Source organism: Rhinatrema bivittatum, chromosome 9, assembly GCF_901001135.1.
Source record: "Rhinatrema bivittatum chromosome 9, aRhiBiv1.1, whole genome shotgun sequence".
Classification (NCBI taxonomy): domain Eukaryota; kingdom Metazoa; phylum Chordata; class Amphibia; order Gymnophiona; family Rhinatrematidae; genus Rhinatrema; species Rhinatrema bivittatum.
The window spans coordinates 179,924,260-179,948,947 of record NC_042623.1 but is presented as its reverse complement, the minus strand read 5'-3'; the positions used below and the strand labels follow the sequence as shown (position 1 = coordinate 179,948,947).

The following is a 24,688-nucleotide window of genomic DNA, read 5'->3' as shown; positions in this document are numbered from 1 at the left end:
CCTTACTCCCATGCGTTCCCCGGGCAGGCTCTGGACTGATCCGTGGTACTACAGGAATGAAAATTCTCAAGTAAGAAACTAATTTTCCTTTCCCTGTATGTACCCAGATCAGTCCAGACTCCTGGGATGTACCAGAGCTTTCTTACCTGGAATGGGATCTGGAGAGGCCCGTTCTAAGCACTGCTTCTCCAAAGCCTCCTTCACCCGGTGCCTGAACATCCAGTCTGTAGTGTCTGGAAAAGGTATGCAAAGGCTTCCAAGTCGCCGCCCTGCAGATCTCCTGCGGTAAGACCATTTGACACTCCGCCCAAGAAGCCACCTGCGAACAGGTAGAATGAGCCTGAAGACTAAACGGTACAGGCTTACCACGCAACAAATATGCCGAGCCTATAGCCTCTTTCAACCAGCGCAAAATTGTAGCTTTAGCTGCTTTCCTCATTTCGGACCAGCCCACAGCACAAAAAGATGGTCCGTCACACGAAACGCATTAGTAACTTCCAGATAACGCAACAACGCCCGACGAACATCCAGCTTCCATAAGCCTTTAGACATGGGGTCTGACTGGTCCAAAACGGGAAATGACGGAAGCTCCACTGACTGATTCATGTGAAAAACAGACACCACCTTCGGAAGAAAGGAAGGAACCATCCGTAAGAACACAACAGAATCTGAAATTCTCAGAAACGGCTCTCTACAGGATAGAGCCTGGAACTCCGATACCCTGCGAACAGATGTGATAACGATAAGGAAAATCACCTTTAACGTGAGATCCTTTATTGTAGCCATTTTCAGAGGCTTAAAGGACGCCGTACACAGAGCTGAGAGAACCAAGTTCAGATTCCAAGAAGGACAAGGGTGCCTGATCGGGGGACGTAAATGCTTTGCCCCCTTTAGGAAAGGAGCCACATCGGGGTGAGCAGCCAACGCCACATCTTGAATGGAACTGCGCAAACAACCAAGAGCTGTCACCTGAACCCTCAGGGAACTACACGATAAGCCCTTGGCGAGTCTGGATGGTAAGAAACCTAAAATATCTGACACCAAAGACCAAGTAGGAACAATCGCCCGGTCCATGCACCAAGATTCAAAGATTCTCCACACTCGCACATACGCAAGGTTGGTGGATGTCTTGTGCGACTGGAGAAGTGTTGCCACCACAGCGTTCGAATACCCTTTGCTCCTCAGGCGGCGCCTCTCAAAAGCCATGCCGCTAGACAAAAGCGATCGACCTCTTCCAAACACATGGGCCCTTGATGGAGAAGGTCCGGGAGCAGTGGCAACCACAGGGGACCCGCCACTGCCAGACTGACCAGATCCGCAAACCAAGGCCATCTCGGCCACTCTGGAGCTATGAGGACGACTTCTACTGGGTGTATCTCCACTCTCCTGAGCACTTTGCCTATCAGCAGCCAAGGAGGGAAGACGTTCAGCAGCACGTTGGTCGGCTAGGGCAGCACCAGGGTACCTACCCCTTCTGCTCCTGTTTCTCTGCGGCGACTGAAAAAGCGCGGAGCCTTGGCATTCTGAAACGTTGCCATGAGATCCATGCGGAGTACACACCTCGTGTCACATATGAGCTGGAAAGCTTCGTCTGCGAGCTCCCATTCCCCGGGATCAATGCGGTGCCGACTGAGAAAGTCCGCTTTAATGTTGTCGACTCCTGCTATGTGAGATGCTGCAATACTTACTAAATGCTTCTCCGCCCAGCTGATCAGCTGCCGGGCTTCCGTGGCCACTGGCTGGCTCTTGGTTCCCCCTTGGCGATTGATATAAGCCACCGTGGTCGCATTGTCGGAAAGAATGCTGACTTCCCCTGGAGGAGAGGGTGGAACGCTTGCAACGCTAACCACACTGCCCTGGTTTGCAGACGATTGATCGACCACTGAGATTCTTCCTGGGACCATTGTCCCTGCACCGACTTCCTCGGGCAAACCGCTTCCCAACTGGAGGCTGTCATCCATGGTCACCACTGTCCTTTCGGGCACCTCCAGGGGAACTCTTCGGAATAAGTTGTCCGAGATAAGCCACCAATCGAGACTGGAGCGCGCCATATCCGTAAGAGGGAGAGGTAAATGAAACTGTTCGGAGACTGGATTCCAATGCGAAAGCAACGCTGACTGTAAAGGACGCATATGAGCAAAGGCCCAGGGCACCAGCTCCAGGGTGGAGGTCATGGAGCTGAGAACCCACAAATAATCCCGCACTCTGGGGAGACAGCCAATAAGTCCCGCACTTATGCTTGTAGCTTGATAATACGGTCCGAGGTAAGGAACACTCTCCCCTGTTGAGTGTCGAATAGAGCTAAAAACTCCAAAGACAGGGTGGGCACCAGTCGGCTCAATCTAACTAACTCCAATGAACAATCAGCACAGACTGTAGGCCTTGCACCTCCACCATCTACTGGAGACAGAGAAATACTGCCGAACTGTAGGTGGCACCATCCTATATAAGGCGGAGTTTTGTTTTGAAAACTTCTCTGTCTCCATCTGCTGGGGGGGGGGGGGGGGTGGCAAAACCCAGGAGTCTGGACTGATCCGGGTATATACAGGGAATGTATTTTATAATATGCGTACAGGTCTTAAATTCAACCCCAAAAATCTTTTCAAGTATATTTGAAGCAAAAAGCCTGTGAGGAAGTCAATTGGACCCCTAGATGACCGAGGGGCAAAAGGGATGCACAGGAAGGACAAGGAAATAGTAGAAAAACTGAATGAATTGTTTGCTTCTGTGTTTAGAGAGGAGGTTGTTGGGATCATACCCATGCCTGAAACATTTTTTAATGGTGGAGATTCTGAGCAACTAAAACAAATATCTGTGACAATGAAGGATATAATAGAGTGACAAATGAGTAACAAATCACCGCGACCAGATGACATCCACCGCAAGAGTTCTAAAAGAACTAAAACATGAAATCATTAACCTGTTACTATTAATCTGTAACCTTTCATTAAAACCAGACCACCATGGTTCCCGAAGACTGGAAAGTGGCTAACGTGACACTGAGTTTTAGAAAGGGCTTTGGGGTGATCAGGAATCTATAGACTAATGAGCCTGATGGGCAAAATTGTAGAAGCTGTTTTTAAAACCAAAATCACTGGCCATATAGATACACATGGCGTAATAGAAAAGAGTCAACGTGGTTTTAGCAAGGGGGGAAGGCTTGCTACCAATCTTTTAGATTTTTTTGAAGATGTAAATGAGCATGTAGATAAAGGTGAGCTGGTTGATACAATGTATTTTGATTTTCAGAAGGCATTTGACAAAGTCCCCCACGGGAGACTCAGGAAATCACAAAGTCATGGGATAGGAGACAGTGTCTAGTTGTGGATTGTTAATGGGTGAAAAGGCCGGAAACAGAGGGTAGCACTTAAATGGTCAGTTTTCCAAATAGAGAAAGGTCATTAGTGGAGTACTGGGAGTACTGGGACCTGTGCTGTTTAACACATTCATAAATGATCTGGAAAAGGGAACGACGAGTGAGTTGATTAAATTTGCAGATGTCACACAAAATTATTCAAATTTGTTAAAACAGTGGATTACAAAGAACTACAGAAGGGCCTTGTGAGATTAGGAGGCTGGGCAACTAAATGGCAGATGAAATTTAATATGGAAAAGTGCAAAGTGATGCACACAGGGAGTCACTACCCAGGCAAAGGACCTTGAAGTCCTTGTGAACAAGTTTAAATCCTCTTTTCAGTGCGTAGCAGTGGTGAAAGAAAAGGAAATAGAATGATGGGAATGATCCAAAAAGGAACGGAGAATAAAATGGGAAATATCACGTTGCCTCTGTGTGGAGCCATGTTGCGAGCGCACCTTGAGTAACGTGTGCAGTTCTGCTCGCCCCATCTCAAGAAAGACACAGCGGGACTAGAAAAGGGGCAGAGGAGGGCGAGAGAAATGATAAAGGGGATGGAGCCTCTGTCCTGTGATGAGAGGTTACACAGGCTGGGGAGCCTCAGCTCAGAAAAGAGACGGCTGAGAAGGGAACAGGATAGAAGTTTATAAAATCATAACTGGGGTGGAACAGGTAAATAATGGATGGTTATTTGCATTTTCAAATACTAAAATAAGAGAACACTCCATGAAAATAGCAACCAACAGATCGTAGAAAGTACTTTTTCACTTAGTCCACTATTAAGCTGTGGAATCTGTTGCCAGAGGATGTGATCAAGGCGATTAGTATAGCGGGGTTTAAAAGAGGAATGCAGGATTTGATACAAGAGAGAACTGTGTGGGGGCTGCTCGATAATAGTGATCATAATGCACTCAGATTTGACTTACAGATTGGAGGGAGGACATTAAGTAAATCAATAGCTCTAGCATTAAATTTTCAAAAGGGAGACTTTGATAAAAGAAAGAAAATAAAATAAAACTGAAAGCTGCAGTTATAAAGGTTAAGAATTTACATGAGGCATGGATATTGTTTATAAATCCCATCTTGGAAACCCAGACCAGACGCATTCCATGCGTTAAAAAAAGGAGAAAGGAATTGTTAAAGGATGGGTGAAAAAGGCTATTTTAGCTAAAAAAAAAAAAAAAAAAAAGTATTCTTTCAAAAATTGGAAAAATTTCCATATGAAGAAAAAAGGAAAAAGCATAAGCATTGGCAAGTTAGATGTAAAACACTGATAAGGCAAGCTAAGAGAGAATTTGAAAATCTGGTTGTAGGCAAAAACTCACAGTAAAAGCTTTATATAGAAAGTAGAAAGCCTGTGAAGGATTCAGTTGAACCTTAGACGATCGAGGAGTTAAACAGGCACTTAGGGAAGATAAGGCCTTAATGGAAAGACTAAATGAATTCTTTGCTTCAATGTTTACTGAAGCGGATGTTGAAGAGATACCATGCCAGAAACAGTATTCAATGGTGATGATTTAGAAGAACTGAAACAAATCATGGTGAACCTGGAAGATGGTATAGCATAGATTGACAAACAAAAGAGTAGCAAATCACCTGGACCAAATGGTATACACCCTAGAATTCTGAAAAGAACTAAAAAATGAAATTGCAGATCTATCACTAGTAATTAGTAAAGTATCATTAAAATTGTCCATTGTACCCTAAAGGCTGAATTTTAAAAGGTTGGCACGCACTGAAACGGGCAGATACACGCGTAGATGGGACAGACGTGCGCCGCAGGGATTTTAAAACACCCGCAGCCACGTGTATTTCTGCCCATATGTGCACAAGAAAGGCTTTCGGAAAAAGGGGTGGGCCGGTGGTGTGATCTGGGCGGGGCGGGCTGGGACAGCACCATTAGGCACTATCCTGCTGAAGCGCACGCCGGGAGCCGACTGGCCCGTGCAAGTTACTGCTGCTCTGGAGAGGAAGTAAGTGCAAAAACAGAAAAATATAGGGCAATTAGTGGAGTTTTAGGGCTCAGAGTTAGTAGGGGAAAAGGGAGGCAGGTTAGGTAGGGGGGTTAGGAAGTTCCCTCTCAGTCCACTCTTGTATTGGAGCGGACTGGGAGGTAACAGGGAATAGGGCCAATTGCATCACTGTGCACTGGTTGTATAATCCCCCCACTTAACACACGCGATTTGACACTCGTGCACATGTGCGTGCCAATATAAAATCATGCACGCGTGTAGGTAATGGATTTTATAGCATGCACGCTTCGACGTGCGCATGTTATAAAATTGGTACATTCATGTGCGCGTGCCGGCACCCGCGCACACATGGATGCCAGCGTGCGGGCCTAAAAATCTACCATTAGGATTGTAGGGTGGCCAATGTGATCCCAGTCTTTAAAAAGGGTTCCAAGGGTGATCCAGGAAACTACAGACTGTTGAGTCTGAGGCTAATGCTGGGGGAAATCATGAAAACTCTTCTAAAGAACAAAATCACAGATCACATAGAAAGACCTGGTTTAGTGGGACACTGCCAGCACGCATTGCCTCACCAATCTTCTACAGTTTTTTGAAGGGTTAATAAACGTGTATAATAATGAGCTGGTGGATATAGTGTATTTGGATTTTCAGAATGCATTTGACAGAGTCCCTTGGGATACTCCTGAGAAAATAAAAAAAAAAGTCATGGGATAGGAGGCAATGTCCTGTTGTGGATTACAAACTGGTTAAAAGACAGGAAACAGAGAGTAGGATTAAATGGACAATTTTCTCAGTGGAAGGGAGTGGACAGTGGAGTGCCTCAGGGATCTGTATTGGGTCCCGTATTTTTCAATATTTTTATAAATGATCTAGAAAGAGGAGCAACGATTGGGGTGATCAAATCTGCAAACAACAGAAAATTATTTTGACTTGTTAAATCACAAGTGGATTATGATAAATTGGACAAGGACCTTGTGAGACTGGACTATTGGACATCCAAATAAGAACATAAGAAATTGCCATGCTGGGTCAGACCAAGGGTCCATCAAGCCCAGCATCCTGTTTCCAACAGAGGCCAAAACCAGGCCACAAGAACCTGGCAATTACCCAAACACTAAGAAGATCCCATGCTACTGATGCAATTAATAGCAGTGGCTATTCCCTAAGTAAACTTGATTAATAGCTGTTAATGGACTTCTCCTCCAAGAACTTATCCAAACCTTTTTAAACCCAGCTACACTAACTGCACTAACCACATCCTCTGGCAGATGAAATTTAATATGGACAAGTGTAAGGTGATACATATAGGGAAAAGTAACCCATACTGTAGTTAAATGATGTTAGGTTCCACGTTAGGAAAAGATCTGGGAATCAGTGTGTACAATACTTTGAAATCCTCAGATCAGTGTGCGGCAGCAGTCAAAAAAGCAATCAGAATGTTAGGAATTATTGGGAAAGGAATGGAGAATAAAACAGAGGCTGTCATAATGCCTCTGTATCGCTCCATGAGACCGCACCTTGCGTTCTGTGCAGTTCTGGTCGCCATATCTCAAAAAAGATATAGTTGAACTGGAAAAGGTACAGAGACGTGCAATTAAAATGATAAAGGGAATGGAATGGCTCCCCTATACAGAAAGGCAAGGGAAGTTGGGGGGCTCTTCATCTTGGTGGGGGGATATGATAGAGGTCTATAAAATCACAAGTTGATTAAAATGAGTAAATGTGAATCAATAAAAAAACAAACCAAAAACCAAAGACTAGGGGATACTCCATGAAGTTAGCAAGTAGCACATTTAAAACAAATAGGAGAAAATATCACACCATTAAGCTCTGGAATTTATTGCTGGAGGGATGTGGTTGAGGCAATTAGTGTAGCTGGGTTTAAAAAATTGTTTGCTTGCTCTAACTCAATAAAAATTGTTTATCACAAAAAAGGTTTGGACAAGTTCCTGCAGGAGAAGTCCATAAATTGTTATTGACCAGGTGGACTTGGGGAAAGCCACTACTTATTGCTGAGTGTAAGCAGTATGGGACCAATTTACTGTTTGGGATCTTGCCAGGTATTTGTGACCTGGATTGGACGCTGTTAGAGAGAAGAGATTGGGCTTGATGACTGATTTATGTTCTTACGTTTGGACAAGTTCCTGGAGGAAACGTCCATAACACATTATTACCAGATAAACTAAAGAAAGCCATTGCTGTCCCTGGGAGTGAGTAACAGAAATTAGATCTACTTTATGGGATCTACCAGGTATTTGCCACCTGGATTGGTCACTGTCTGAGGCAGGATGCTGAGCTCAATGAGCTTTGGTTTGACCCAGCTTGGCCTGTTTTTATGTTGTTTGAGGAGGAAGTGAGTACTGACCAGTGGGGGTACAATACAGAATGAACTTGGGGAGAAAGTGGGCACTGCTCAGGGTGTAAAGTAGGGACAGAATATGTTTTTATGCACTATAGTCTCAAGAATATAAATCAAACATTTTATATTTTATTTTTAGGAGATTGAGACAGAGTTAAAGCAGATGGAACTGATGAAGGAGGAATATCAAAAGAAGAATTACGAGCAGGTGTGGCACTGGAGATGCAAAGAGTTCATAGTGTTGGGGGCAGTATTGGAAAGAGGACATGAGTGAAATGGTGGTGGAATGAAAGAGCAGAGCTGACAATGGAAAGAAAGCAAGACAAGACTGCAGTGGGGTTTGTGTTGGATACTGGATGAGAATGGTAGTAACCATTTTCTCTGAAGGTAGCACTTGGAGTCCGTTTGACATATATTTATGTTGCATACATGTATAGATGAGAAGTGAGTGGTAGAATTAGTGCATGGAAATCCTTTCCTCTCTATTCCTTGGTCTCTTATTGCTGGGATATTGGCTGAGAAGGAAATGCTCTAGAATACAACTTGAAGAGAATATGCTCTGACTGGGGGAGAATCAGCTTGCACATTTTCTGGGTGCCATCTGCTCCTGTCTCCTCAGTCGCAGAAGATTCAGAAACTTATAGTGGAGGTGACGGATCTTCAGAATGAAATGCAGAAGCTGGCAGAGAGTCAGCAAGAGGCTGTGCTGCAGAGTCGGGAGCAAGAGAGTCGGCTGCAAGCAGAAAAGAGAGAGCGGCTGGAACTGGAGAGCAGGTGCCAGGTGAGGGTGCAACATGTCAGAATTACAAATTGCCAGGGCTAGTGCCCGGGCAAACCTTTAGCCTTGCATCTGCACCTCCTCACCCTAAGGCTTTTTTAAAAATTTGATTATATGATTTATATTTTGCTTTCCATGGCCAAAGGCCTTTCCAAAGCGGATTACACTCATTAAGGAATAAATATTATACGAAAAACACAGTGGCCCTAAACATAGTTAATAAACTGATATAAAAAGAAAGGGAATCACCAACCCTAATTGTATGCATAATGTAAACAATAATTACAAAATAAAATCAAAACCATGTCCCTTACAAAATGTATAATGTATATTCTATCTTATCATTAATACGAGAAATATGGTCTTGTCCTATAAACATCACGCACTGTACAGTGGATGTACAGAGCAGGAGAACTGGTGTGTTTTTCAGAAACATCCCAGGCTATTTATAAGGGAATATGGGAAGTTTCAGGACATGGTTGCCCTTTTTTTTTTTAATTCATTCAGAGTAAGGAAATAAGAGAGCAAGAGCAGTGAAGCTAGCCAGATCTATAACAGGCTGAAACTACTACATGGTACAGCTGAGATCGTTACAGTTTTAACTACATTTTAACTCCAGTGCACGGAGATCTCTGGGTGAGTCTGCAGTTCCTGTTTTCTAAGTTTACTGTTGAAAATGTTTTTTCAGAGAGCTCTATCTGTGCTGTGTAGTTGGATAGCAGATACTCAGATTGCTATAAACTAGATTCAATAACCCTTGGAAATACATGATATGTTGACCATAAAGAATTATTATACCTATATCTTAAAACAAATCTTAGGATTTTATGTAATGACTCACAGTTACTACTTGAATTCTAAGTCGCACTATTTGTACATATGCTCGGAAAATTTGAATAAAACATTTTTAGTTTAATGTTAATATTCTGCTTTAAATAAACATCCCAAAACAGATTACAGTATAAATGTACAAAAAATCAAAAATCAATATAATACATAATCAATAGACGTACAACAAATACACAACATCTTAATACCTAACTGGAATCACAAACTCAACCTGGGAATGCCTGCTTGAATAACCATATATTTAATTTCTTTCTAAAAGTTAAGTATTGGCTTTCTGAACGAATGTCAATTGGAACCATATTCCATAGTTTATGTGCAAAAGAAACAGAGCTTGCACAACTACATTCCAGTCTTACTACACTCAATCGAGGGACCTGCAGTAAGCCTTCCTGACAGTTTCTCCAAGAACGAGGCTTGCACATCGGTGACATCAGATAGAGCCTGGCATGGGATTCTGAGCATGCCTCACTGGGCATGTGCAGCCCTGATCACTCCTCTGCATTCCAGCCCTGGCACCCATTATGTTTGTGCCTAGGGTAGCAAATATTTAAGGGCAGCAGGCTTGGCTGATTTTCTGCCTTCCAGCTCTACTGAATTTCATTCAATTCAGAACAACCCTCTGCCACCCTGTAACAGCCCCTTACAGAAGGTAGGGGAGTTGGAGGAGTGGGGTGAATGCACCAAAAAATGTCCAGGGGCAGCAAAATCCTAAATCCGTCCCTGCTGCATTTCAAGCACAGCCCCTCATGATGGTAGGGCACAGGTTGAGAACAAGAAGCAGACTGGTAAAGATGAGGATAGCACACAGGTTGGAAGAATCAAGGGCTCAGTACAGAAGGGTGAGATTCAGTTTGGGTGAAGTGAGAGTTGACTGTGGGGATCAGGTTCAGAGGCATTAAGGGCTGAAGGTTGGCACAAGTTAGAAAGTCATAGTTGGAAAAAGTAAGTGTCTGTAGGTTGAGAGGAGAGTGGGTTGAAGGCAGGATGCAGGTTGTAGGGATGAGTGCTGAGCAAGGGGTTCATGTTTGTTGGGCTGAAAGTGAGATGTAGGTTGGAAGGTGCAAAAGCAGTGCAGAGTAGGGGTGTGTGAAGGGTGTGCGTACATGTTGAGTTAAGCAGGTGCACAGATTGGGAGTAGCAAATATGCTGAGGATGGGGGCACAGGTCGGAAAACAAAGTGCTGAATTTCTGCTAACTCTATACAGACCTTGGAAGATAAAGTCAGACATCTGAAGAAATTAAAGGAGGCAACGGAACAGAAGCTGAAGGCAGCTAGCAAAGAATCTGAACAGGTAAGGGGGGGGGGGGGGAGCCTGGGCTGGGCCTGGGGCAAGAGGCAGCAGAAGAGATGGTGGTGGGGTGGGGACAATTGGACATGAGAAAAGACCATACAGTGCTACAGGGTCAATCTGTGGAAGGAAGAAGCCAAAGAGTGTAATCTTCAGTATAGATCAGTTGCCCAAGAAATCACTGCTGAAAATTCAGGCTGAATGAGAGAGGTGATCCTAGCTGGTGCAAACCAGCAGTGTCCTACACTCCCTGTACTGCTTCTGTTTTAGATAAGTGTGTACACTGTGTATACTGCTGCTGCTTCTGTTTTAGATAAGTGTGTACGCTGTGTATACTGCTGCTGCTGCTTCTGTTTTAGATAAGTGTGTACACTGTGTATACTGCTGCTGCTTCTGTTTTAGATAAGTGTGTACGCTGTGTATACTGCTGCTGCTGCTTCTGTTTTAGATAAGTGTGTACACTGTGTATACTGCTGCTGCTGCGTCTGTTCCACATCCCAATGGTGTATGTAAAACAAAAATCACTCCCCACCACCCCATTCCCCTCCAGACAAATGTCTCCCTCTAACCATAAGCTCTCTCCTCCCTCCCCACTCTCGGGGGCAAAAAAGAAATGTTTGGGGTGCCCTGGTGTGGCCTGATTCCCTCCTGTTCAAAAAAGGGTAGAGGGAGATGCAGCTTCATTTCCTCTGACAGTGTGGATGCCCTGTTTTCCGTCCATGCCATGTCAAAGTATACACACCTACTTCTTCCATTTGATATCTTAGTGTTACACTTTATCCTAAACTTGCTGCAGATCTCTGCCAACCTAGAAGAAGCTCACCGCTGGTTCAAAACCAAGTTTGACAGTTTGCAACTAGAGTTGGTGAGGAACCAAGATTGTAATAAGTGCATGAAGCACTGTGAAGGGTGCCTGATGGAAGATGAAAGCAAGAGCTCTGTTGTTGCCCCAGAAGAGGGTACAATGGTAAGTACATGGAGAGGAGGGTGGAGCAGGGCTCTGTGGCTGCACTAAGGGAGGGAGATTTCTCTGAGTGGGAAACTGATACTTAGGTTGATGTGTTTGGAGAATTTTACATCTGCTGCTTCAGCTAATGAACGAGCTCGCTGTTCTCCACCTCAGTCTTCCAAACTTTTAGATGCCTTCGCAAATGTCCTCCTCAGTTCCAGCTTTTGGAGCCATCATCACCTCTTCCTCATTCCTTCCCTGACCTTGGAAGCTTTTGACCTTCTCCTCTTCTGTCTCACTTCACCCTGGCTGCACGCCTTATCAGGAGCCCTCGCCACTCTCCTCCCTCTGCTTGGGAGTGCTTGATACTTTCCTTCTCTCACTGCTTGACTGCTCCCTTCCTCAGAAACTGCTGGGGAGCCCTCACTAATCTCCTCCTCAGAATCTCCTTGGGAACTCCCATTACTTTCCTTCACCCTCCTTGGAATCCTATACCATTTGCCTCCTCACTCTCCTCTCCTGTCTCACTTCACCCTTGCTGCTCTGTTGCTTGTCCCTGCTTTGGAAAATCTCACCACTCTGCATGGGAGTGCTTGACTCTTTCCTCCTCACACTGCTTGGGTGCCCTCGCTGCTCTCCTGCTCAGAAACTTGCTGATCTCCTCCTTAGAATCTCCTTGGGAGACCCCACTGCTCTCCTCCTCTGGCATTCCTTGGGAGGCCTTTCTGCTCTCATTCATCTACCCCCCTCTATGGAGCCCTTGCTGCTCTTCTCCCGTTGTGTTCTCCTCTTCTGACTCTTCCGTGGAGCTCTTTCCACTCTGCTCCTCTGAATCTCCTTCTATTCTAACTGTCCTGTGGAGCCCTAGCCATTCACCTCCTCTGGTTCCCTTGTATAGCCTTTGCTGCTCTTCTCCTTTGATTCTCCTGCAGAGTCCTAGCCCTGTCCTTCTCTACAACAGAACCCTTTCACTTTACTCCTTTGACTCTCCTTGTGGAGCCCTCGCTGCTCTCCTCAGTCACTCCTGGGGAGCCCTCGCTGCTCTCCTCAGTCACTCCTGGGGAGCCCTCGCTGCTCTCCTCAGTCACTCCTGGGGAGCCCTCGCTGCTCTCCTCAGTCACTCCTGGGGAGCCCTCGCTGCTCTCCTCAGTCACTCCTGGGGAGCCCTCGCTGCTCTCCTCCTCAGTCACTCCTGGGGAAGCCTTGCTGCTCTCCTCCTCAGTCACTCCTGGGGAGCCCTCTACGTTCTCATCCTCTGACTTCCCTTGTACAATTTATAAATTGTATTTATTCAGTGAGCTGGGCCAAAGTTAACATGGGTGGGCACTGGCCAATTCCCTTTGCCTGCCCATCTCTTGCCCCATCCTATGTGGATCTTCAGAACAATGGTTACAAAACTCTCTTAATTTCTAGCCACACCGTATCTCTCCTATCTCTTCACTGTCTCTCTACTGCGACTATCTCACTGTTTCTCACTCCTTCTGTGGTTAAGGCAACTACTTTATACAAGGGTTAATATCTCAGGATCCTGAAAAGCAATTATGTAAATATGCTTCCAACTAGCCCAGGCATTTCTGAACTTTGAAGTGGATGAGAGGATGGAAGAGGGATAAATAATGCATTCTGGAACTTTGAAGTGGATGAGAGGAGGGAGGAGGGATAAATAATGCATTCTGGAACTTTGAAGTGGATGAGAAGAGGGAGGAGGGATAAATAATGCATTCTGGAACTTTGAAGTGGATGAGAGGATGGAAGAGGGATAAATAATGCATTCTGGAACTTTGAAGTGGAAGGGAGGAGGGATAAATAATGCATTCTGGAACTTTGAAGTGGATGAGAGGAGGGATAAATAATGCATTCTGGAACTTTGAAGTGGATGAGAGGAGGGAGGAGGGATAAATAATGCATTCTGGAACTTTGAAGTGGATGAGAGGAGGGAGGAGGGATAAATAACGCATTCTGGAACTTTGAAGTGGATGAGAGGAGGGAGGAGGGATACATAACGCATTCTGGAACTTTGAAGTGGATGGGAGGAGGGATAAATAATGCATTCTGGAACTTTGAAGTGGATGAGAGGATGGAAGAGGGATAAATAATGCATTCTGGAACTTTGAAGTGGATGAGAGGAGGGAGGAGGGATAAATAATGCATTCTGGAACTTTGAAGTGGATGAGAGGATGGAAGAGGGATAAATAATGCATTCTGGAACTTTGAAGTGGAAGGGAGGAGGGATAAATAATGCATTCTGGAACTTTGAAGTGGATGAGAGGAGGGAGGAGGGATACATAACGCATTCTGGAACTTTGAAGTGGATGAGAGGAGGGAGGAGGGATAAATAATGCATTCTGGAACTTTGAAGGGGGTGAGAGAGGGAAGAGGGATAAATAATGCATTCTGGAACTTTGAAGTGGATGAGAGGATGGAAGAGGGATAAATAATGCATTCTGGAACTTTGAAGTGGATGAGAGGAGAGAGGAGGGATAAATAATGCATTCTGGAACTTTGAAGTGGATGAGAGGAGGGAGGAGGGATAAATAATGCATTCTGGAACTTTGAAGTGGATGAGAGGAGGGAGGAGGGATACATAACACATTCTGGAACTTTGAAGTGGATGAGAGGAGGGAGGAGGGATAAATAATGCATTCTGGAACTTTGAAGGGGGTGAGAGGAAGGGATAAATAATTAATAAACTTTGGCCTCAAAGTTTTGCTTGCCTAACCCAATGGCAATGATGTTTCCTTATTCAAGTTATCCCTCTTAAAGGTGCAGGATATTATGGACTGGCAGTGACTCCAGCCTCCAGATCCTCTAACTCCTACACCTTTAAGGGGCTAACTCAGAGGACCCTCTAGGCTTGGGAGCCTACGCCCTCACCATGGCTATGTCTCTGAATTAGTTTTAATGAATCAATTGGAAGATATTTAGGGAAGTGTGCTACCTGTAGCTCTCAAGTATAATCTATCTCCAGCAGATGGTAGAGGTGCAATCCTGCAGCTGAGATTCTTGTAGGAAAATGTACTCCCAAGATGGTTTTAGCTTTTCCATTCCTTGTTGTGTAGGAACATAAGAGCCACCATACTAGGTTTAGATCAAGGATCCATCAAGCTCAGTATACTGTTTCCAACTACCTAGCAGGATCCTACATAGAGTCCATGCTGCTATTGCCCAGGGATAAGCATTGGCTTTCCCTAAGTCTACCTCCTTTTTTTGTAGACAGTCCAAATCTTTTCTAAACCTAGGAAATATAAATAGGAATCAAGGCTCTGTTACTTATACTGTGCAACCAGTACATTAGGACTTACTGGCAGTTGGCCAAACTGCTTCCTGTAGATCAGATGAAAGGTTAATCAGTCCACACCCATCCATTTTTCATGATGATGATAAAGGCCTGACAACATTCTCTTGTCATGTTTCACATCCTTTTCACTAGCATGTCTCTGACGGTCACAGCACATGTTATCCCTGTCAATCATGGGTCTCATTGCATGCACTCTGGACAGAGTCACTCTAACTCTCCACTCTGAATCGGTTTTGGCTTTGGTAAAACAAGGGAATAATAAGAGAGTGCCCTTCCAGTATGTGTACACAAAGGACCCCTGTGTTCCTGGAATTTATGCACAAGGCCTTTATGATTAGGAAGGGTGGCCCTGCCTGTCAAGGGATGCCCTCAGAGGGGTCAGGGCTCCTCAATGAGCCTAAGACATGGTGATTGAAACCGACATAAGCGCATCTTTAAGGCATCAGCCCTGGCTCACAGAGCAGCCATGTGTAGTAGTCTGATGGCGTGAGCGTGCTTGCTCTAGTTTAAGCAGATTCAGAGTATAATTCTGGTGGTATTGGCCAGGCATCTCCTTTAGCTGTGTAATTTGATGGCGGATGTTGAGTCCAAGTCTCGGCTGAGAGTTCCTGCAATTCTAGGGAAGCTGCTTTCTGGTGAAGGCCTGGAGGGATGAGTTAAGCATCGTAAGCAGTCGAAGGCCCAGAACCTAAAGCATCATGTAAGACTTTCTCTGTTAGACAGAGGTTTGTGAGGCGAGATGCTGCCACCCTGGGATCCACTTGTCAAAGAAAGGGTGCAGTGACTTTCAATACAGAATGGTCAACCTACTGAGGAGGGCTTTAAAGCTAGAATCATTGGGATGGGTGAACAAAACTCTAAGGTAAGTAAAACATGAAATACTCAGAGAGAAATAGGAACTCTGGGGGGGAAAAAAGGAAATATTTGGAAAACTATGTACGCTTATGCTCATAGTAAGGAGAATAAAGTCCCAGATCTAGAGGCAGTCATGGAAGAAGCTGATTTAGATATAGTAGCTGTCGTGGAGACCTGGTTCACGGAAAACCATGACTGGGATATAGTTATACCCGGCTCAGATCTCTTCAGGAAGGACCAGGTAGGAAGGAAAGAAGGAGGCGCGGCATTATATATAAAGAACAGTATAAAAGCAACAGCATTGCTGAGCTTACGAGGAAAGGAGGCGGCATGGTGGGTTAATCTGGAAACAGGGAATGGAACATCTGTTTATATTGGTGTAGTATACAAACCTCCATCATAGACAGAGGAGCTGGATAGAGTTTTAAAGGAGGATATTCAAAGGATTGCTGTGAAAAGGGCAGGTGCTGCTGCTAGGGGATTTTAATCTTCCAGATTGTTAGATTTGCCACCCGGGGGCCAGTCTTGCGAGCAGCTTCACTCATCCCAATGCTACCTGTTCATTGCTGCTGCTGTCTGTGGCAGGAAAACATCACCGATGCGTGACCAGCGCTGATGCTTCTGGGCTGCCTAGGCACATGCACGCATGATGTTTTCTTTAAAGGGTCTGCAGCAGGAAAAGTCTGCAGCACCTCCCGATCACATCACTCCTGGCTGCCCTATAAAAGGGTTCTTCTGACACCCAAACCTTACCTCAGCAAGGTGGTCTCCTGGTTCCTGCTCATTCTGGTTCTAGACTTCTGTCTTGCTCTAGCTCTCCAGCCTGGTTCTTGCCTTTAGCATCTGCCTGGTTTCTGTCCTCAGCTTCAGCTGCTCCAGCCTTCAGTCTTCAGTTCAGCTTCAGATTCCACCAGTGATGTGCAAGCCATCAGCCTTGTCAGCACCAGGTCTTAGCCTCTGCTTTGCCTTGGTATAAACTCTTGAACTCCGTCACAGTCTGGCTCATGTTACGACATGCTCACCCGCCATTGGCACAGGACTTGGGGGCCCTATCCACGAGGTTGCACCATAGCAAGAGGGCTCCCGCATACACAGTTCCTTACACAGATGTTGATTTTGACAATCCAATTGTGATATCTTCTGGATATCTGAGGATGAGGGCCCATAAGAGCCTTGTGGGGATGGCTCCTCCAATTTTCTGACAAAGTGTCGGATGGTCTCCCCTTGGAACCATCTTCTCCGAAAGACCTTTCCTTCGCAGGCTTTGTCCAGGTGAAGGCAGAAGCCATCCTATTTCAGTTACAGACTGAGGAAGATGCCTGACACAAGGTGCTGGATATCCTCCTGAATGTAGAGCTTCCCAAGGAGATCATGGCAGTCCCAGTGCATAAGATCCTTGTGGAGTTACAGATGAAAATGTAGGAGCACCTCCTGTTAACAAGGTGGATACGATTTATCTCGTCCTCAAGGCTCTCAGATTCGACAAGCATCAGCTGCCACACCAGTCTGTGGTGGTCGAATCTGCTCTCAAAAACACCAGGTGCATTCTGACCCATTGCTTGATGCCCCCAGGGAAAGTTCAGAGAGCCATGGATGCTCTTGGAGGAAGGTCTTTCAGGGAGTTATGCTTATTGTCCGCATAGTTGCCTACCAGCTGCACATGAGCTATTATATATGGGGCATTCTGAAGCATGTGCAGGATGGGCCCAGTTGCTGCCTCAGCAGCAGCAGGACATTCTACTGTTGTTGGTGCATAAGGGCCTGGAGTGCAGAAAACACGAGGTCAGGTCAACCTATGATGGCATTGAGGATCTCTGTTGCTGGGATCAGTTCTCGCAGACTTGCCTGGAAATATAGGAGTGACTCGCTGACGTGCTGTTTACCAGAGAGAATCTCTTCAGAGATAAGTTAGATGATGTGATGGCTCAGATGCAGGAGCTCTATGCAATGCTCCAACAGCTCTCCACTGGCACCCAGGATCCATCCTCCTCTGCCAAGGAGATCTTCAAGATCTGGCCAGTCTTTTTTCTGCCCAAGGAAATACTATCCTCTGCCTCCTCAACCCCAGCAGCAGTAACAGGGCCCTCGCAGTTGTCCTAGGCAGTAAAGGGCCACAAATTCCGGACTCGCTGCTCGGCGTCCATCTTCAGCGCGATCCCCTCGGTGCCACACCCAATCGTGACCTCGCAATTGGCGACAACACACCCACCGTAAGGCACCCGGCCTATCAGAGGATAGAGAAAAGCCCTTTAAATTTTAGAGCGCACGGACGGCGTCGCGCGCCCGAAGGGGCGCGATCTAAGGGGCTTGCCCCTTAGTGAGCCCCTTTGTGACCCCAGGACCCAGGACTCACATCACCACATACAACTCGCCTCACCACTCCTCACATCTCTTCATCCCCAAGCATATCTGAGGACCTCCAGCGGAAACAGTTCACATCCTCTCAACACTCATCCCAACAATTATTTTCCTATTCAGCATTCTACGCCTGCACTCAGCTCCAGCAGTCAACTCCTGCACTCAGCTCCAGCAGTCAACTCCTGCACTCAGCTCCAGCATTCAGCTCCTACACTCAGCTCCAGCAGTCAACTCCAGCATTCAGCTCCTGCACTCAGCTCCAGCAGTCAACTCCTGCACTCAGCTCCAGCATTCAGCTCCAGCATTCAGCTCCAGCAGTCAACTCCTGCACTCAGCTCCAGCAGTCAACTCCAGCATTCAGCTCCTGCACTCAGCTCCAGCAGTCAACTCCTGCACTCAGCTCCAGCAGTCAACTCCTGCACTCAGCTCCAGCAGTCAACTCCTGCACTCAGCTCCAGCACTCAGCTCCAGCAGTCAACTCCTGCACTCAGCTCCAGCAGTCAACTCCAGCATTCAGCTCCTGCACTCAGCTCCAGCAGTCAACTCCAGCATTCAGCTCCTGCACTCAACTGCATTCAATTCCAACACCCTAATCCAGCATTCAAATCCAGCACTCAACTCCAGCACTCAACCCCAGCATTGCGTCCAAACAGCATTCCAAGTGCCCTCATCTCAACCACTGTGCACACACCCGCCTGTACAGCCTCAATCTTCTGGGACCTCAGCCATGCTCATTTTCCCTATCCCAATCATCAAAAACCTCTACAACAACCGGATAAAACCAGCCAACCATTCAGTCTTCCAACACAAACGCCTGATACCAATAATGACAACCCCTCTCACCCAATTCCTCGGACTATCCTTATTCTCTCTAACACTCTTTAACGCTCAATCAATCTCAAAAAAAACTCACATAATCAATGACTATCTCCAGGACACACAACCGGATATATGTGCTATGACCGAAACATGGTTGAAACCCACAGACCTACCTCTAATTAACCAACTACCCATTCACAGCTACGACATCTACTCCATACCCAGACCCAAAAAAAGAGGGGGAGGACTTTGCTTAGCTGCAAAGAAGGAGCTCAGACTAACCCTACAGACCACTATTCACTCCTCTCGACTGGAATTTGCCCTCTTCAGCTCTAAACAGCTCCAAATTTGTTTAATATATGCCCCTCCCCGGTCTCCTGGATTCAGATCCATCACCACTCATTGAACTCATCGCCAAACACCTAAAAAATGACACCCCAGCTGTCATCCTAGGAGACTTTAACATTCACACAGACGTGATCCCTTTATCCGCTAATTGCGATATGCTACTATCTTCTTTTAAGGCTATGGGCTTCTCTCAAATTGTTAAAGGTCCCACACACAAAGCAGGGCACACTCTGGACCTTATATTCATCAACTCAGGCCTTTCACAATCTTCCCCACCACAATGCTCCCCTATCCCATGGTCAGATCACCTGATGATAACAACTAATCTCTGTATCAAGGACAACCCCATATCTCCAAACACCAAAACCACAATTCACTACAGGAACTCATGCTCTAGAGAGGACCTCACCTCTCTCCTATCTTCGGAACTTGCCAATCTTGACCTTTCAGACGCAGAAACAGCCACCTCGTCATGGCACAACATTACGAACAAGGTGGCAGAAAAACTTTGCCCCCAAAAAACCAAGAGATCAACCCAGCCTGCAAAACCAAAAAAACCATGGTTCACGCAGGAACTAAAAACCATCAAATTAGAATTGAGAAAAAAGAACACGCATGGCGGAGGAATCCTTCCAACACTACACTGAATGAGTACAAAACCCTCATGCACAACTACAGAAACAACATCCTTCGCACAAAGAGAGATTTTTATGCCCACAAAATTCACAATTTTTCCTTTGATCCCAAAGCGCTGTTCACATATGTCTCAGAGCTCACAAAACCCACCTCACCAACTATCCCAGATGATCAAGCACAATCAAGATGCACAGAACTTGCTCAATTTTTTGAAAACAAAATTCTCAAGCTAATGGCCCCTCTGGCAACCAGTAACACAGTACCTCCTTCTATCATCACTCCTTCACGCAACCAGAACATAAACCTAGATTCATTCGAACCTATCTCCTCACTTGAAATAGAAATGACTCTCAAAAAGATGAAACCCTCCACTCACCCGACAGATTCCATCCCTTCTAAACTCCTACTCCACCATTCCGAACATCATAGCGAAGCCCTTAGCAGAGATAATTAATAGCTCGCTAACCCAAGGACTAGTACCAGACATCCTGAAACTAGCCACCCTCAAACCTCTCCTCAAAAAAACCCAACTTGGACCCTACAGACCCAGCTAATTTTCGCCCCATAGCTAACCTTCCATTTGTAGCCAAACTTATGGAGAGGATAGTCAACAAACAGTTATCTGAATACCTAGAAGAGCATAAAATACTCACAACAGCCCAATTCGGATTCCGCAAATCCCTTAGTACGGAATCCCTCCTAACCTCTCTAACTGACAGAGTCCTCGTAGGTCTGGAGAAAAAGACCCCATACCTCCTGATTCTCCTCGACCTATCAGCTGCGTTTGATACCGTAAAACACTCTATCCTGATCGACCGGCTCTCAGACATAGGCATCTCAGGATCAGCCCTGGAATGGTTCAGATCCTTCCTACACAATAGGACTTTCAAGGTCAGAATCAACAACAAGGATTCCCTCCCGGTCAAATCCTCTTTCGGAGTTCCCCAAGGATCCTCTCTCTCCCCCACCCTCTTTAACATCTATCTTCTCCCCCTATGTCATCTACTCTCAAGTCTTAAGGTCACACACTTCATATACGCAGACGATGTTCAGATTCTGCTGCCAATCACTGACTCCATCTCCAGCACCATCAACTTCTGGAACAATGTCTACAGTCCATAAACTCACTCCTATCTAAGCCTTAACCTAGTACTTAATACGTCAAAAACAGAACTTTTGCTTATCACTCCAGATGAGAACCTTCAGCCTACCAACAACCTAACCTCACCACCAATGATCAATTCCACTCAAGTAAGAGACCTTGGGGTCACCTTAGACAAAAGGCTGAACCTCAAAGAATTTGTCAAGAACACAATGAAAGAATGCTATTATAAACTACATATTCTGAAAAAGCTGAAACCTCTCCTGCATTTTCAGGACTTCAGAACAGTCCTCCAAACAATACTATTTCCAAAATCGATTACTGCAACTCTCTGCTTATAGACCTTCCAACCATAACCACAAAACCTCTACAAATGTTGCAGAACTCCGCCGCAAGGATTCTTACTAACACCAGCAGAAGTGAACACATAACACCCATACTAAAACACTTACACTGGCTCCCCATCAGATCCAGAATCATTTCAAAGTGCTAACTATAACACACAAGAACATCCATTCACAAACGTCGCTAGATCTAAGCCTTCCACTTCGCCTACACGAGTCTTCACGACCAATCAGAAACAGATACTTAGGCACCTTACACGTACCTTCAGCCAAGTCCTCACTCAAGAAACGTGCATTCTCGACTGCCAGCCCCCTTCATTGGAATGCTCTCCCCATGGACATTCGCCTCGAAACGTGTACTCGAACATTCAAAAAGAAACTCAAGACCTGGCTCTTTACAAAAGCCTACACTTAAAGGTCTAGCTCAGAACCACATCCCAGAACTTGAATCATTCTCGCTTTTATAATCATATCAAACAACTCCTAATTTTATCCTTGGTCTCACAATCCAAATCATTAAATATTTGAACATGCTACACCAATACCTCTTAATCCAGATGTAACCTTAGTTTTGAAGTCTTCACTCCTATAGAAATAACCGCCAGTTCTTATTTACTTAACCCTATTCTGTAGACGTAAACTTTTCTTGAAGACTGTAATCTGTAAACACCTGTATTTATTATAAGAACTTGTATTTACTATTTATATTTATTATTTAGCTATTAACATTGTTCTATTACCACTTGGTACTATTTCTCTCCTTCACCTCTAACTCTAAGTTCCTACTAAGTTAGCCATGTTATTTATACCCAATTGTTGGATGTAATTGTATATTTGTTTAATTGTTCAATCTGTTTGATGTAATTTTCTGTTCCTTGTTCCGTGTAAACCGAAGTGGTATGCACTAGTGCATGAACTCCGGTATATAAAAGCCTTTAAATAAATAAATAAAGTGTATTTGGGTCTGTTGCGGCTGTAGGAATAGTTCAGGAATACAATAAAACTGGACCAACAGTGCTTCAAAGATACAAAAATCAAGATAGTAGCTCACTTTGTGTCAGGCACAACTAACTGGTAAACATCCACTGTCTGGTTGTGTTGTGAGGTCCTACCAGCTCCCTGGGGCCTCCTCAAGCCTTTCTAGGCCTGGGTTCTTATGGTAGGGTAAAGGGAACCTCCCTTCACCCAGAATCCCTTGAGGCATTCTGCCTTAAGGAAGACTGGATTAAAACTTTGAACGGGTTCCTTAAGGTAGAATGAGGGAGTTGTCAGTACACTCCATCACACAATATCCCAGTCAGTTCTCAGGATGGGATTTTCACTGGATCATTGGGAACATAGCCAAGTCCACCATACCAAAACAATGGATCCCCTAGTCAGGAGAGGCTACAGTTCTATGCAAGCCGGTGGCCCAGTGTTACTTCTGACTAGTGAGTCTTGTCCATTGTCTGCAGAGCACACAAATTAAACCTTTTGAGTTCCCCACCAAATTGCCTTCCGAGTCCGTATTGGAAGTGGTAGCACATCAGGAAGTACCTTAGCGGAGCTTTCCTCCCTCTTAATAGCCAAGGCATTTGAGCCCATTCTACCAGCACAGAGGGCTAGGAATTTACTCCTGGTACTTCCTGATTCCAAAGAAAACAGGAGGACGCCGTCCAATCCTAGACCTAAGGGCCATGAACAAATTTCTCAGAAGAGAAAAGTTCAAGGTGGTTTCCCTGGGCAGCTTGATCACCCTGTGTAGAGTATGGAGGCAAAGAAGACACTTGAGGCAGCTTTCATCGCAGGCAGCAAAAGGACTGGAGCACGCTTTGGCGCTCTCCTTTATTGTACATTCATACAAAGGCAGATGATGTGTCATTACATGATTGGCTACTTTCCCCATAGCAACAGACGAGTCCTTACACTATTGGCTTTGGCTCAGGGGGTGTGCACGGATCATTTCATTGGCTGCTGAAATCTATACCTCCTGACTTTGTCCTGCCTCTGACTAGGGAACACCCAGCCCTACTTTCAGGCTATCAGGATTAATTATAAACCAGAGAAATACATGACAGTCAGGTATCCTTTCCTAGGCAGAGAGGCTTAAGCACAAGTGATGCTTTTATTCAGGCAAAGGTCAGGGAGAAGGGAAGTTAGTGTTTAAACCCTGATGAAATGGCTTGCTGGCAAGCGCATATTTCCCACAACCCTGTTCCTGTTCTTTCTGTTCAGGTTGCCCCCTCCTTGTTACCAACAAAACTTGTTATTGTTGTGCCCGTTGGCAATTGTTTTCATGTTTCTTGGTCCCCTTTTTTGTTGGGGGCAACCTATAGCTAGGGATTCACCCTTGTGTGATGACTGCCAACCTGCTTGTCCTCTGAGAAAGCACAGTTGCTTACCTATAGCAGGTGTTCTCAGAGGAAAGCAGGATTACAGTCCTCGCGAAACCCGCCTGCCAGCTGGCGGAGTTATATTTCCACTTCATGGGTTTTATACTTATTTTTATTTTTCATTCCTCAATTTCTAGATCAACAGAATAGAAATTGGTTAAATAAATGTTATCAAATTGAGGGGACTCTGCATGGATGCATGGTATAATGCACACTCAGAAAGGCTCAGGCAAAGTTCTAGAAACGTTGACATAGGTTTTCCATGCGGGTACAATTCTGGTTGCTGCATCTCAAAAAAGATATAGTTGCAATGGAGAAGGTACAAAGAAGGGCGACCAAAATGATAAAGGGAATGGAACAGCTCCCCTATGAGGAAAGACTATAGAGGTTAGGGCTGCTCAGCTTGGACAGAGAGAGCGCTTCAGTGTGAGGACTGACATCCTGTTATCTTCAGAGAAACATCTGTTATGGGTAAGCAATTCTGCTTTTCTACTTGGTTATTAACAATTTATGGCCTTCTCCTCCAGGAACTTGTCCAAATCTTTTTTTAAACCCAGCTATGCTAACTGCCTCCAGCAGTGAATTCCAGATCTAAATTTTGCATTGAATGAAAACATTTTCTCCAATTTGTTTTGTGTGCTACTTACTATCTTCATGGAGTATACCCTAGTATTTGTATTTTTTAAAAGAGTAAATAACCAATTTACTTGTACCCATTCTATTCCGCTCATAATTTTATAGACTTCTATCATATCCCCCTCAGCTATCTTCTCCAGACTGAAAAGCCAAGAATATAAGAGCATAAGACCGCCCATACTGGGTAAGATCAAAGGTCCACCCAGCCCAGCATTCCTGCCTCCATTAGTGGCCAACCCAGGCCACAAGTTCCTGTCAGGATCCCAAGCGGTAGACAGATTCCATGCTGCTTTTCCTAGGGTAAGCAGTGGATTTCTGCAATTCCACCTTAATAATGTGCTTACAAGTTTGAGTTTCACCGGAAATTT

General features: G+C 45.2%; 1 protein-coding gene across 1 annotated transcript in view; it reads left to right on the top strand.

Annotated features, from left to right (window-relative positions):
• The window catches only part of VWA5B2 (von Willebrand factor A domain containing 5B2), a 453,973-nt gene that overhangs the window by 217,648 nt on the left and 211,637 nt on the right, over positions 1-24,688 (top strand). Inside the window, exons 35-38 of the mRNA XM_029617330.1 lie at positions 7,827-7,895; positions 8,307-8,468; positions 10,520-10,606; positions 11,400-11,570. Coding sequence (XP_029473190.1) covers positions 7,827-7,895; positions 8,307-8,468; positions 10,520-10,606; positions 11,400-11,570 — 489 coding nt within the window. The remainder of the gene's footprint in view (positions 1-7,826; positions 7,896-8,306; positions 8,469-10,519; positions 10,607-11,399; positions 11,571-24,688) is intronic.